The sequence below is a fragment of the Corythoichthys intestinalis genome, chromosome 17 (assembly GCF_030265065.1).
Source record: "Corythoichthys intestinalis isolate RoL2023-P3 chromosome 17, ASM3026506v1, whole genome shotgun sequence".
NCBI classification, from domain to species: Eukaryota; Metazoa; Chordata; class Actinopteri; order Syngnathiformes; family Syngnathidae; genus Corythoichthys; species Corythoichthys intestinalis.
The window spans coordinates 1589231-1605075 of record NC_080411.1 but is presented as its reverse complement, the minus strand read 5'-3'; the positions used below and the strand labels follow the sequence as shown (position 1 = coordinate 1605075).

Here is a 15845-nt window from a genome sequence, read left to right as displayed (position 1 = left end):
AGGGAGGCAGGCGTGGAATCCGACAAGGGGCGCGCAGAGAACAGGTCCTGGGGCGAGAGAAAAAACAAGTCGTGAGCCGGTGATCAGGAGTACGTATCAAAGCAATGCGAGAAACAACTGACGGTGGAACCAGACGAGTTGATCGGGCGACGAGGTGGAGCGTCTGCTTGGCTTTTAAAGCTGGCTGATGTTAATTGCCCTCAGGTGTGGCCGCTCCACTCGTCTGACCTGTAATCAAGTAAAAACATGCACACCTGCTGGAGGTGGGCATGTCTCAAAAGGAAGGGGAAGAGGACCTAACAATATCTATGGCAAGGTCGTGTATTTTATATTTTGCATGTTTGGAAGTGGAAAATTCAAAAAGTGATGTGCAGTCAGACAGTGTTAGTCCAATCAGTAATGGATGGTTTAATCGCGGTGACGTCACTACCCTCGCTTTATTGTTGGGCTCACCTGGGTTGACCGCTTAAGCGTTATGTAATGAGTCAGGTAATAAACAAGAATCAAGTAGTACTATTACTATTTTGACTGGAATGATCACACACGGCCAGTCAGCCTCGCACACTCAGTTAAAAGTAGTATAGATCACAAGACTGGTTGTTTTACTTGTCATAAATCAATCTTTGCACAATGTGGTAAAACAATCCGTTTTGAATATTTGTATTTGCACTACTCATCATAGCAACCGGGATTACTGTAATTTAAAATGCACCATTCATACAACGCAAACCTTCATTCATGTAATTTATTTGATTAAGACAATGCACATTGATCAATACATCAGTAAGAAAAACATCATTCTAAATATTCTGGAGTCGGCATATAATTGCTAAACTGTAAGCCTTTTTTATGTATTGTAAACATCATTTGTCTTCTTCCCTTGAACTTTGCCCAATTGCCCCATTTTACGACTGAAATGCACTCCTTCCCCCTATCTTCCTCACCCCCACCTCCTTCCTCTCCTCTTTCTCCCTCTCTGTTTGTGTGAGTTACAAATAAGAACATTTTGTATCATGTTACCATTTAGTTACAGTGCTGGGCAGAGGTATTTGAACCCCTGCAATTCTGTCAGATAATGCTCAATTTCTCCCAGAAAATGATTACAATTACAAATGCTTTGGTAGTAATATCTTCATTTATTTTGCTTGCAATGAAAAAAAAAACATAAAAGAGAATGAAAAAAAAAATCATTATCATTTTGAACTAAACTCCAAAAATGGGTCAGACAAAAGTATTCGCACCCTCAGCTTCAACTGGGACCATGTGCTTTGGTCAGATGAGACCAAGATTGAGCTTTTTGGCAACAAACACTCACAAGTGGGTCTGGCGTGCCACGAAAGATGCGCATGCTGAAAAGCACCTCATACCCACTGTGAAGTATGGGGGTGGGTCAGTGATGCTGTGGGGCTGTTTCGCTTCCAAAGACCCTGGGAACCTTGTTAGGGTGCATGGCATCATGAATGCTTTGAAATACCAGGACATTTTAAATCAAAATCTGTTGCCCTCTGCCCGAAAGCTGAAGATGGGTCGTCACTGGGTCTTTCAGCAAGACAATGACCCTAAAGATATGGCCAAATCTACACCGAAATGCTTCACCAGACACAAAATCAAGCTCCTCCCATGGCCATCTCAGTCCCCAGACCTTGCTTTGTTGGCAAAAGGGGGTTGTACAAAGTATTAACACCAGGGGTGCTAATAATTGTGACACACATTATTTGATGTCAAATATTTTTTTCTTTATCTGGGATATTTTCCCCACTGAATGAATGCACTTGTATTGAAGGTTGGATTTTTCTCATTTTCCCCCCCCCCATTTAGGTCACATATTATTTGAATTTAAAAAATATATTAGAGGCTAAAAACCACATTTTTTTCAGGGGTGCCAATAATTATGGAGGGCACTGTATAACATGCTGATTCTTTGAATAACATTACTGGTGTGTCATATCAAATCCAATGTAACCAAAACTTTGAAATTATCCACAGTTAATTGTACAGATGTGCCGATCGATCGGGTCCGATCACATCATTTTGAAAGTATCGGAATCGGCAAAATAATATCGGCCATGCCTTTTTTAATATATATACCGTGTTGACCCGAATATAAGACGACCCCGATTATAAGACGACCCCCTCTTTTTCAAGACTCAAGTTTGAAAAAAGACTTTTTGAACACCAAATTAATTTTAATACAGAAAATAATTACAATACATCTGAAACAAATGATTATAACAATATATTTGAGAGAAAAGGCATTTAATTTCACATTCAAAACTTAATATCTGAACATTTAAACATTTAACATTTAAATATGTAAACTAAAGTGCAATCAAATTCATAAATGAATGGCTTCTGGTTTTTGAAATATAAATAAGAAAAAAATATTGTGATAAAACAAAATTGCAATAACTGCATTAATTATCAAAGTGAAGTCTAACTGTAACTGAAGTTCAGCATTCGATTCATTGATGACTGGCGCCATCCAGCGTCGTGAATGGGTATATGTCTAGGCCGCAGTTTTTTTTTTTTTTTTTTTTTTTTTTAGGCCGCAGTTATAAGACGTCCCCCAGGTTTTCATTCTTACTTTAATGCAAAAAACACCGTCTTATATTCGGGCCAATACGGTATATATATTTTTTTAATCAAGATCGTTTTCTAATGGTATTTAACGTTACAGACATAATATGTTTCACTCATCCAGAGTCTTTAGTTTAGGCTTAAGGTAGGGTTATCAAATTTATTCCGACAACGGCGGCAATTAATTTTTTTAAAAATGTATCACATTTATTTGTATTTAACGCAATTAATGCATGCGCTGCACGACCCACTCACGCACTGTCGCGCTCAATCTGAAATGGCGTTGTTTTACCTATATAGAGAGAGAAAAGTCAGCGTAAAATGAGTAGAGTGAATTTTGGCAGCATTTGGAGCCGTTTTGTAATTGGCTAAAGCCTTACAATCCCTCTCCCTACGATTATAAATATCATGGGAAGCAATGTGGGGAATCAAGGTAGCAATTGATCTTTGTCTTAACATCTTGTGTTATTTTCCAACGCAGAGAAGATTTATCAATTGGTAGCACTACGCACAGTCATGGTTCCACTTCCTTTGAGCATGGCTACAGTATCATTTACTGAAAGCTCAACAAATACACTAGATGACAATATTTAGTCACAATATACAAAGTCACAAGTCTTTCTATTCGTGGATCCCTCTCACAGAAAGAATGTTAATAATGTAAATGCCATCTTGAGGATTTATTGTCATAATAAACAAATACAGTCCTCATGTACTGTATGTTGAATGTATATATTCGCCCGAGTTTTATTCATTTTTTTCTTATTGCGTTGCCAAAATGTATATGATCGGGAAAAATTATCAGGAATGATTGGAATTGAATCGGGAGCAAAAAAAAGCAATCAGATCGGGAAATATCGGGATCGGCAGATACTCAAACTAAAACGATCGGGATCGGATCGGGAGCAAAAAAACATGATCGGAACAACCCTAGTTAATTGTATGCGTGTGTGTGTGTTGTCTAACTGGGCCCCTGCTAAAAGCTTTGAATAGCTTCTTTGGAGTGTCCTATTCGCCCTATCTTAACATGTGAACTGCTAGCGTATGATCGTGTATTGTATTTGATGATGTGCGAATAAACGGAAACTGAAAAAAATTGAGCATTATCTGACAGAAATGCAGAGGTGCCAATACTTTTGGCCAGCAGTGTGGGGGTGGCTGTACAATCAAACACTATTCAATATCCTACAAACTGTAGGAACAGGAAAACGCAACATTATGGAGTCTTTTAGTTTTATGAGACAACAGTTAGACATTTGTTCACTCAATGTCTCGAAGTCGGAATCCTGTGCATTTGTTGTCATTGATTGGTTCTTTTCCCCCTATTTCTTTTTAGATAAACTCACTTTGTTAACCAGCTTCTTGCTCATATTTGAGCACCCATCCCACTTCCTGCTGATGTCTTCACCACCGGTGAAGCCCTGTCCCCAGTCTGGACTTTCAAAGGCACTGGACTCTCTGTCCATGTCTTCTTTTTTATCTGGAGAATTAGACGAGGATGGGCCGGACGGAGGTCGGGAAGAAGATGGTCTTAGAGACCTGGAAGTCAATCCATATGATGGCCTGCCTTTTTCTTCCCGCTACTACACGCTACTGCAAGAGAGGCAGCAGCTTCCAATATGGACGCTCAGACAGAATCTATTGGAGTGCCTGGAGAGTCACAACATGGTGCTGCTCAGCACGCCCAGCGGAGTCGGAAAAAGCACGCAGGTAAATAAAGCAGTGCCATAAATACAGCGGTGCTTTGACATACGTCTTCTTACAGAAATTTGATTTTTTTTTTTCTGTGTTAGTGGTGTCACTACCGTAATTTTCAGACTATAAGCCGCTACTTTTTTCCCCTCGTTTTGAATCCTGCGGTTTATAGTCCAGTGCGGCTTATTTGTTGACTTATTTGGGTTAATAGGTAACACTTAATTTGACATAAGACTGTCATAATTACGACATTATCATGGGAATTACTGAATGCTTATGACAGACGACATTCAGTGTCATCCTGCAAATTATGTCACTAACTCCCTTTATGTTCAGCTCAGATCTTTTACAGCTATTCAAAAATGAGATAATTTGACGGATGACATGAACTCATTCACTCCCAGCCATTTTCACCGGTGCAACCCACTTCGCTTCCGGCCGTTTTACTGGATTTTGACTGATTTTGCAAGGCCCACCGAAAATTCTCTTCTATTGCTATACAAACATGGAACCCACCAAAAGGAAGATGAGACTCTCTTCTTTCAGCAGGAAAAAAAAGTTAGTTCATACTTTTTTCAATTCTTTAAAAATCAGCATTAGAAAATAGCTTAGTTTGAGCAATTTTCCAATTTCTGATGAAAAAACAGAGAAATGGAGCTTTTTGTAAAAGCATACATTTCAAACATAACTTTGACTTTAACACAGCTATTTTTTTCTTTAGTTACATCCCAAACATTTGGATAATGTTTTCCTTTTACAAAATAACATAAACAACAAGACAAATAGATTTTTGATAGCAAAGTAACAATTTATTTACACATAACTGAGAGATGACGCTGTGGTGGCTGCGAAGGCCGTGTTAAACTTTTCCCTCGTCACTGCCTGTAGTGTCTGATCAACATGGATTTTTTTGAGTCTTTCTTTTGTGGTGACCACTGATTTGTGGCAGAGTTCGTCTGGGGAACTTATTTTCCTGGGGGGGGGAACTGGTTTGGCCGTGCGTGTTTCCGGCTGAATCGCGGGACACTGGAGGGTAGCAGGGGACAAGAGCGGCCGAGCACGGCGGCGCGGGCTCTGCTCAGCGAGCAGCACGGACTCAACGGCTTCGTCAGATGCACTGGTGGTCCCGGTCGTTCTGCTCGGTCGTCCAGCGCCTGGCATCCTGGGCGTCCTCCCGGTTGTTCTGCTCGGTCGTCCGCCGCCTGGCATCATGGACGTCCAGTCGGTCGTCTTCCACGGGCGGCCCAGCTGTTCGTTCCGTTGAATCGGGTTGCGGGTCTTACCAAATGCTTTATGTAAATGTTTTGTTGCTTTTAAATGGATTTTCAGCATTGTACTTTGGTGCTTAGTTGCATCAGAACCTAAAAATAGAACGTTTTTATACGTTTTTAGGAGTAAATGAGTTAAAAGACATCTGGTATAAGCATTCTTTAATGCTCATGACTAGAGGCGTGCGAAATTTCCGATTTAGATTATTTGCGATTTGGCCGTGGAAGATTCGAGAACGGTTCACAAATATCCAAATTCCTATTATTGAATTATACCAGGCAAAGCGGAAGTGAAACACAAGTCAGCGCGGTCTTTGGGTACGGACCGAGAGTAAATATCATGTTCAGCTCATGCCGCTAGATAAAAAAACAATCATACCTGACTGCAGCTGACAGCCGCTACAAACAACGCCCAGTTACTAGTTGCTACAAACATACGGCTACAGTAGATATCATATATATGTAGAACTAGATGCAAAATGACAGACGACGTCGGTGTTAGAACATGTATTATTGAAAAGAGATGCGAAATGACAGACTTTCCGGCGTAAGTAAACAGCCGCCATCTTAAAGCTGTTGACCTCTCTAGAAGGCTCTGTTGTAGCGAACCTAATTAACTTTTTATTTAAAATACTCCCAAATCGGCAGAATCTTGTCTTGAAACTATCTTTAAATGATGATATAGTTTTAAAACTTTGACAAAAGTAGACAGAAGGGAAATTATGGAATAACGGGAGCAGTTTTAACAACTGTAACAGTTGATTCACAACATTAAATTAATTGAATGTAGTTTAAAGCTGCTGATACAGAATGGGGACTGGAGTTTTTTTATTTACTGTTATTTTTGTATATTTGTTTACTGATATATGTTCACTTGATACTGAAATAGTAGTTTGGTTTAGCCTGAGAGGATTTTTGAACAATTTTGGAACTAATGTACAAAACAAAACAAAAAAAAACAACAACAAAAAAGGAGGGGGGTGCATCAATAATCGTTTTATAATCAAATCGGAGCCTCTGAATCGTAATCGTAATGGAATCGTTAGGTGCCCAAAGATTCCCAGCTCTACTCATGACAGTGTTATGTCATAATTAGGATGGTCTTATAACAGTCCTTTGGTGCCACTGTCAAATAAAGTGTTAACAAATACCATAACTAGCAATTAATGAAACAATTGGAACAGTAACTAAAGAAATTTTTAGCACAGAACATGAATTTTGATGGTTATTCACATCTGTAGCACTGCAATGCATGCTAGGAGGCATGTTGGACGACAACAATGTTGACAGCAGATGGCAGCAGAGGTTGACTGTCTCCCCCAATGGAGCAGTGATGGCCGAATGAAACTTCTTGAAGCAATTAATCATGGTGGTTCATTTCGTATGATGCCACTGTCAAATAAAGTGTTAACGGTTAATATCTTTTGGGGTAACCATCCCATAATGCTGTGAGGACATTTGCGGCTTATAGTCCAGTGCAGCTTATCTATGATCAAATGCCATTTTCATGTTAACTTCGGTGGGTGGCAGCTTATAGTCTGAAAATTACGGTAAATGAATTGAACTTGCACTGTACTTTGACTTCTTGATGACCTTTCTCTGTCTTCTTGTCTCCCAGGTGCCACAGTGGTGTGTGGAGTATGCTTTGTCCTATGAATTTTCTCAGGGCCTGGTGTGTTGTTCGCAGCCTTACTCGGTGGCAGCGGTCAGTCTGGCCTTTCGTGTGGCCGATGAGATGGACCTCAGCTTGGGCCTGGAGGTGGGCTACGGGGTGGCTCATGATAACAGTTGTACACCGGACACCTTACTCAGGTCAGCGGCTTTTCCAACTACTTGCCCTACATGTGAAAAGGACTTAAGTGGAATAGCACATTAGTCTTAAAGGGAACCTTGGACTTAGACTTGTAGGCTCTAACAGGCCATAATTGTTTTATTTTTTTCTTAAAATATGTTATTAGAAACACATATATTATTGCCATTGATTTAAAATCTTTAATATTTAGTCAATGTTTTTGACCTCTGGAGGGCACCATGTTTTACATGCGCAATGCACACTGAGGGGGATGACGCGGTTGGACTGGACTGGGAGAATAGATGTGCTAGCTAGCAAGCGAAGCTAGTATGACGACTGGCATGATTTTGTCGCCTTCTTCTGTTGGTCGGATTGTTTTGTTACAGAGCTGTGGGATGAGTTCCCAACGTCGTAACCGCATCCAATGCCAGCTCATCAGCAGAGCCTTTAAACCGATCCTAGGTGGCTTGCCAAGATATTGCATACCTGTCAAGTAAGGGTGTAACGGTACATGTAATAGTTTTGAACCGTTCCGGTACTTGGTGCTCGGTTCGGAACGGACGCGTACCGAACGAGTTTCTGAGGTAATATTACACTTACTTTTCGAGGTTGTGAGTCGATCGGGTTACAGTTTCTATGTGTAGATTATATTTACTCCGTCTTCTCTACTATAATGAGGACCAACACGGTAGGACGGTATGACCCAGAAACGTCAACGGCGCGACAACGTGGCCGCCACGAGAATGCAGTGAAACACGGGCGTTAGAGTCAATCAACAAATGCACACCAGTTGCAGTGCGGCCGCGTGTTAGATGCGTCCCAGAAGCAGCTCAACGCGACACACACGAAAAGAACGGCAGAGTTTATTATTTAACGCGAGACGGGATCCTCCTGCGTCTATACTACTATCGGTAGCTAGGATCGGGCAGACTGGAAGTCACTCGTGTAAAAATACGGTGGATCCGGTCGATTTTCAAACTAATATGCAATGGTAACCTACTTTTTGAGTCCATCAGATCCCTTGAGTGGTAGATCGGGGCACAGTTGACTTGTCTTTGTTGATTTACTGCTGTCTTCTCTGCTATAATAATAACCAACACGGCCCCGTGTTCAATACAAAACCCTCCTACCAAAACAAAACAAGTAGGAACTAATATTCATATAGAAACTAAAGTTATACAACATAAAATATACAATATAAATGAATACTATATGACATTTGCAAAATAAAAACATGGTAATGAAATAAATAATAGCCCATTTAAATAAAATAAATTGAAATGAGCTAAAACACCTGTGATTAAATAATAAGAATAATACACACATCCTGCTTACACAATTAAATTTATTCATTTCTGTGTGGCGCTTTAACTTGAGAAAATCCATCAATAAAGCTTTTGAAAACCATTCATAAGAAAAAAAAATGTTTCATTGAGGCATTTCATTTGTAAATACATGTTAAAATCTTTGTCATTGGGATTGCTTTTTTCTTCTTTCTTTCAGAAAGAAAGCTGACCAACACGCGGGGTCTGAAAGGCAAATTGTTGTTGGATTATCTTGAAATACCCGCTACTTTTTGAGCAGAATTTTAGCTTTGTATAGGCTAATGTTCCTATTGTTGAAAGCACAAAAGTGTGTAAGAAACAACTAGCACATTTATATTTTGTTTTCTTACTGTACCGAAAATGAACCGAACTGTGACCTCAAAACTGAGGTACGCACCGAAACCGAGATTTTTGTGTACCGTTTAGAGCGAAACGAATACTCGAGCAACTCGAGTAACTCGAGTTTAAAAACTGAGCCGTGTAATTTTATTCACCTTGAGTAATCGTTCATTTTGACAGCTCTAAGTTTCACGTTTTGCTTGGACTACTTTTAATGCGGGGCAACGCGCTAATGTCACGTGTGTAGAGGAAGAAGCAAAAAAAAAAAACTTACTGCAGCCGACAGCCGCTACAAACGACGCCGACGTTGCTAAATACTAGCCCGCACGATGCTACGTTGGTAGCAGGTAGCGTCTGATGAGACTCATAGAGATCACATGTATGTTGAACTAGATGCGAAATGACAGACTCGGCCGTGTCTGGGCAGCGTTAGTAAACAGCCGCCACCTTAAAGCAGTAGAGCGCTCAGCGCTAATAAAGAGCGCTAAGCGCTGATAAATAAGATTAACGTTACTGTCACTAGCTCACGTAACGTTAGCCCTGTGGAGGGCTAGGTTTCTATCAATTATGACCACTTTCGATGCGTGGCGAACGATCTTGCAAACAGGCTTTGACATAACATAGCGTTGTGGAGTGATGAGGGTGTAAAATAAAAACTCAATAATGCTAACTATCAATTTTAGCTCAGTAGTTATTGCTGGATAAAACACCAAGTAGCACTGGTCCCTAATGTGCTCCAATACAGCCGGTATCATACATTTATTTTGAACACTGCAAAAACTCAAAATCCTATCAGGACTTACAGTTTAGACTAACTTAAAACTTAACTAGAACTTAAAAGTGGCTTGACACCAATAGAAATTCAATTGAAACTGGGAAAAAATCCTAACTTTTAAGTGATGTGTGTTATCAAGCGTAACGGCATTTTTAGGTATATATATATATATTTTAATAAGATCTAAAGGTTTTTTGAGTGAAAGCAGTAAATTAGTCTTTTTTTTAATTCTAGTTACATCTGAGATGCAATTGTTGGCTGTTTTCAACAATACAGGGTGACCTCAAAAAAAGTTTACACTGCCACAATACAATTTAAATGCCATGTTTATTCATCTTTGAATTAGAATTTAATCACAAATTATACATTATTGTAAAGAACATGTACAGTACACTCTATTTTTCAATGTGTCCTCCCTTAAGTGTCACAACAGCCTCCAGGCGCCTGTGGAACGTTTGACAGGTCTTCTTTATGTAGGATGCTGTCATCTTTTCCCAAGATCTAACAATGGACCTCTCCAAGGCTGCCACAGAAGTTTGTGGCTTCTTACAGGCACTGTCCTCCACAGTTGCCCATATGCTATAATCCAGGGGATTGAGATCTGGACTCTGGGGTGGCCACATATCACCTTGTCAATCAACTTTTTGGTCCGCACAGATCGGGTTTTCCAGACCCAGGTTTTCGTGAGGCTGTTCCAGTATCTTTCAGCTTCTTTTTAACTTTGTAGACTGCACATCTGGATATTCTCAGATTTGCTGCAATCTCGGTAGGTGTCGGACCGGCACACAGCAATTCAGGTACAGCTAAAGTTTTCTTCATTTTCAGCAGAAGCACAGGAATTGTAGAGACAAGAGATTACCAGCTGCATTGAGTGTCCTTAATGAATCACTTAAGCATGACAACCTATTTAGATATGTTTCAATGGCTTTTAAACAAGCAGTCAACTGAGTGTAAACTTTTTTTGGGGTCACCCTGTATACATCGAAAATAAAGACATTGCCTGAAAATTGTTCAAGATTAGATGAAATGTCTCGTTTTCTCAGGTATATTTATAATTGCTTTTCACCTAAAAATATATTACCCGATTACTCGATCAATCGATAGAATTTTCAGTCGATTACTCGATTACTAAAATATTCGATAGCTGCAGCCCTAGTACCGTTACACCCCTACTGTCAAGTGAAGATATTAGTACCAAAGCATTTGTAATTGCAATCATTTTCTGCGAGGAATTGAGCATTATCTAACAAAATTGCAGGGGTGCCAATACTTTTGGCCAGCAGATTATCTTTTAAGAACTGCAAGTCTTTCTGTCTGTGGTTCCCTTTAACTTTCTTCAGGAATAAGCCTGTTAGAAAAATAAACTTTCGAACTCCATCAAAATCTTGTTCAGCCACCTGCTCGGAAAGTCATGAATTCAATACACCAGCCTACTCAACGTGTCCTTAGTTCCCAGTATTGGATTTCAGCAGTTCTGGATGATGTCACATCATCTATGTTTTACTTGCTGCCACACCTTGCATGGTCTTTGTTCCCTGTGCTTTGCTGTCCAACGTGGCAGTCAATGTATTACCGGTGTGTAATTTGATACAGTGATTGTTTAGCCTTCACTTCACTACACTCTCAAACCATGAACAAATAAATGCACATTTAGATTTAGACCTTGAAAGTTCTTCTGAGATGTTTTTTTCTTGGTGGATGTTTTAGTTCTCTGTGTTGCGTGCAACATCCAGTATATTCTATTCAAATGTTTCAATAGTACAATGTTATTTTAAGGGTTCTGCCTTTGCGACAAACTTGACCTTTATTTCCTTCTCCTAAGGTTTGTCAGCGATACTCTCCTGCTTGAGGAAATGATGTCCGATCCGTTGCTGCATCAATATGGCGTCGTGGTGTTGGACGAGCTCCAGGAGCGCACCGTGGCAACGGACGTACTGCTCGGCCTGCTGTGCGACGTCTGCCGTCAGAGGCCGGATAACTTCCGTGTGGTTCTTCTGACTCACCCGAGTCTGACTCCTCGACTCGCTTCCTTCTTGGGCCCATCTGTACCTCACCTCTACTTGGGAAAGCTTTTCACTGAGGCATCTTCAAATGGACAAGAACAGGAAAGTGCGGTAGAGGAGGAGAGGAACTCTAGAACCCTGAAAAGGATGGAGATCATGTACCGGGAGCTTTCACCTGGGAAGGAGCCTGTGGCTACTGCATGTCACATGGTTCTAGATCTTCACCAAAGAAGAGAAGAGGGCGATATGATGGTGTTTCTTGCTAGTGTACAGGTACTCGTTTTTATGTTTGACACAATGTACTGATGTACAGATTTGAAGAGAAGTAGTCCTGAATTGACATTGGACAAAAACTAGGGCTGTCAAACGATTAAAATTTTGAATCGAGTTAATCACAGCTTAAAAATGAATTAATCGCAATCAATCGCAATTCAAACTATCTCTAAAATATGCCATATTTTTCTGTAAATTATTGTTGGAATGGAAAGATAAGACACAAGACGGATATATACATTCAGCATACTGTGCATAAGTACTGTATTTGTTTATTATAAAAATAAATCAACAAGATGGCATTAACATTATTAACATTCTGTTTAAGCGATCCACGGATAGAAAGACTTTTAATTCTTAAAATATAAATGTGAGTACAAGTTATAGTAATTTTGATAGTTTGTATATTGTGACTAAATATTGCCATCTAGTGTATTTGTTGAGCTAAACTTAATATTTGAATAGAGTATTATTTTGCATAGCTATTTTGAATGGGAATGCCAGATATCTTTGCATTGAGCGCTTTTCTTTTTGTGAACATTATTTTTGAGAGATAGGAATATTATTTTTGTTGTGCTTTCACTAAATGAAACTGTAGCGACTTAAATATTCTTAACTGCCCAAATGCATGATGGGAATTTGAGCAACCATGAGTCACAGTGGTTGCTGCAAATGGTATATCTTCTCTGCGTTGAAATCAATACATGGTGCTAAGGAAAAGTTATTCTTCCCCCATGTTGTTATAATAGTTATAACAGTTGTGGAAAAGATGCCACCGATTATTCCATTAAATAGCGCGGCTCCAATAAATCCTTGCGGTACCAAGTCACCCTTTTTGTTAATTGGCGGTACTATGGAGAGGACATTCATTTTGGCTTGTTGTCGTCGGTTGGCTCGGTTCGTTCGATTTCCTCCTGAGGAAGACTGCGGTGAACATATAAACACCGAGAGGCGTGGGATGGCTTTTTGTGGGTACTTTTATTAACAAAACAAAAGCATGTGGGAGACGCAGCACTAGCCTGCGCTAACTGTGCACTCTCTCGCTCGACCGCTTTCTTCCTCACTGCTCAATCTGACAATGTAAATAACAGCGGCCTCCTTGGCGGCTGCCGGTAACACCTGCGTCCACTCCACTTGCTTGTCTTTGCCCTTAGCTCTCAATGTACTTCAAACGGCACCATTGTAGTCTGTTCGCGGCAATGCTTGAGTGGGTTGTTCCGCGCATACGTTAATTGCGTTAAATATTTTAACGTGATTAATTTTAAAAATTAATTACCGCCCGTTAACGCGTTAATTTTGACAGCCCTAACAAAAACACCATCATATTTTGTTTGTGCCTATTTTGTTTGTGTCTGTAGGAAATAGAAGAGTGTGCTGCACAACTCGAGGCCGCGCGTGTAGGCCTGAGTCCTCAACTTGGTTCACTCAAGATTCTCCCGCTCCACACCGGACTAGGTGGGCTGACTCAACGAGTGTACAACACAGAAGTGTCTACGCACAGGGAGAATGACGGGACGGAGGGAAAGGACAGCACAACGTTGGATGCTGATGATTCAGGCATTCAGAGAAAAGTGATCCTCACTAACGGCCTGGCTGAGGCTTCCTTCTCACTACCTGCCATTCGCTATGTGATAGATACAGGCCTTCAACTCAAAACTGTAAGTGTGTCCTCAGTTTGAACCAAAGAGGAGTATAAAGTGCGCAGTGGGTTCTCGTCAAGAAATTGTTTAGCTTTCATTATAATTGAGAGACTCTTGGAAATGCTTGTTTTTATTAGAGCTGTCAAAATTATCGCGTTAACGGGCGGTAATTAATTTTTAAAATCTCGTTAAAATATTTGACACAATTAATGCACATGCCCCGCTCAAACAGACTAAATGACAGTACAGTGTAATGTCCGCTTGTTACTTGTTTTTTGGTGTTTCGCTCCCTCTGCTGGCGCTTGGGTCCAACTGATTTTATGGGTTAGTACCATGAGTGAGCATGGTGTAATTATTGGCATCAACAATGGCGAGCTACTAATTTATTTTTTGATTGAAAATTTTACAAATTTGAATAAAATGAAAACATTAAGAGGGGTTTTGATATAAAATTTCTATAACATGCACTAACATTCTTTTAAAAACTACAAGTCTTTCTATCCATGGATCGCTTTAAGAGAATGTTAATAATGTTAATGCCATCTTGGTGATTTATTGTTATAATAAACTAGGGCTGTCAAAATTATCGCGTTAACGCGCGGTAATTAATTTTTTAAATTAATCACGTTAAAATATTTGACGCAATTAACGCACATGTCCCGCTCAGAAAGTATTCTGCCTTTTGGTCAGTTTTACAGCAAGGCTTTTTGTGCTGACCAACAGCAAACTCTTGTGGTCGCTTTGCGACATGGTTTATTGTTTTCTTGCCAGTTCATTATGGCTGCACGACGTCTCGGGCTGATAATGTTGCGCTTATATGATCCTTGGACAAGATTTGTCCGTAAGTATGGTTGTTGTAAAGAATGTACATATTATGTTAGTAAGCGAAATGTTCTATTTTTTGTATGAGACGCTTTTTGTTTATGTTTAGTGAACCTGTATAGCATGCTAAGCTAACATTGTTGCTAATGCAATGCTTGTGTACTTTTTTTTTGTAGTTTTACGACGGTCTAAAGAGGACAATGGTTTGAAGCCATTTTATTAATAAATCAGATGACAAAGGAAGAAGTCTAATTACTAAGGCGTCGTTCAGTAGCTGTCTAGCTTTGGAAAAAGTAGACGCTTCGGAGTGAGGACAGCATAGACAGATTTAAATGACAGTAGAGTGCAATGCCCACTACAGTCCTTATGTACCGTATGTTGAATGTATATATATCCATCTTGTGTCTTATCTTTCCATTCCAACAATTTATTTTACAGAATATATATATAATTTACAGAAAAATATGGCATATCTTATACATGGTTTGAATTGCGATTAATTGCGATTAATTACGATTAATTAATTTTCAAGCTGTAATTAACTCGATTAAAAATTTTAATCGTTTGACAGCCCTATAATAAACTAATACAGTACTTATGTACCGTATATAGAGCAGGGCGGTAAACCGAAAATTTACCGTCACAGAAATTCTTCACGATGACCGACGTAATTGTGACCATGTCGGTAAATTCGGTAATTTAATAAAACAAGAAAATATAGCCTTTTTATCCCGCTTTGACGCTGTGTTGTTCGGCTGTGTTCATTCCCCTTTAAGAAAGCAGACAGTGTGCTTACGTATGGAGTCACGTGGTTTTCAGGAAGCCATTCAAACAGAAGTCCGGTAGCCTAACGCTAGCGGCTAACGCTACTAGTAAACGGGATGGAGTCGGGCTTAAGTTAGCTTCACCATCACTTTCACCCGACATTAAGTAAACTCTTGGCGGGTTCCAGACGGGCTTTCACCCGCTGTCCTCCCTGGTTTTCACGATATCAGGAGAGGATGCTTTCAGTGCTTTCTTCTGGTAGCCAAGCCACAGGCTAACGCTACTGGCTAACAACGGCTACAAATGAATGTGAAAGAGTCGGACAGCGGCTCTAACCTTGTCGAAACGGCTGAAATTAATGAGTGGACTGGGCACGGACTTCATGTAGCAATCATCATGTCGCGTTATTTGACATCTCTGTGTGATTTCTCTGAAAGCTTTCATGATGGTAAAGCACTCAGCATAAAGTATAATCCAACAGTGAAGCCTATATATAATATGACAGTTTAATGGCCGCAGCTATTTTTCTGTATGCGTTTGCTTCATTCTGCCATCATAAAACCTTAAATGT

At 39.9% G+C, this 15845-nt stretch overlaps 1 protein-coding gene across 4 annotated transcripts in view; it reads left to right on the top strand.

The window, feature by feature from the left end:
* Positions 1-15845, top strand: part of dqx1 (DEAQ box RNA-dependent ATPase 1) — a 37020-nt gene that overhangs the window by 5404 nt on the left and 15771 nt on the right. For 3 of the 4 annotated variants that reach the window (XM_057818662.1, XM_057818661.1, XM_057818660.1), the window contains exons 2-5: positions 3914-4287; positions 7159-7352; positions 11594-12047; positions 13406-13705. In XM_057818662.1, the coding sequence (XP_057674645.1) occupies positions 3976-4287; positions 7159-7352; positions 11594-12047; positions 13406-13705 (1260 nt within the window). In that variant the 5' untranslated portion in view covers positions 3914-3975. The remainder of the gene's footprint in view (positions 1-3913; positions 4288-7158; positions 7353-11593; positions 12048-13405; positions 13706-15845) is intronic. The other variant, XM_057818663.1, reaches the window with a different exon arrangement.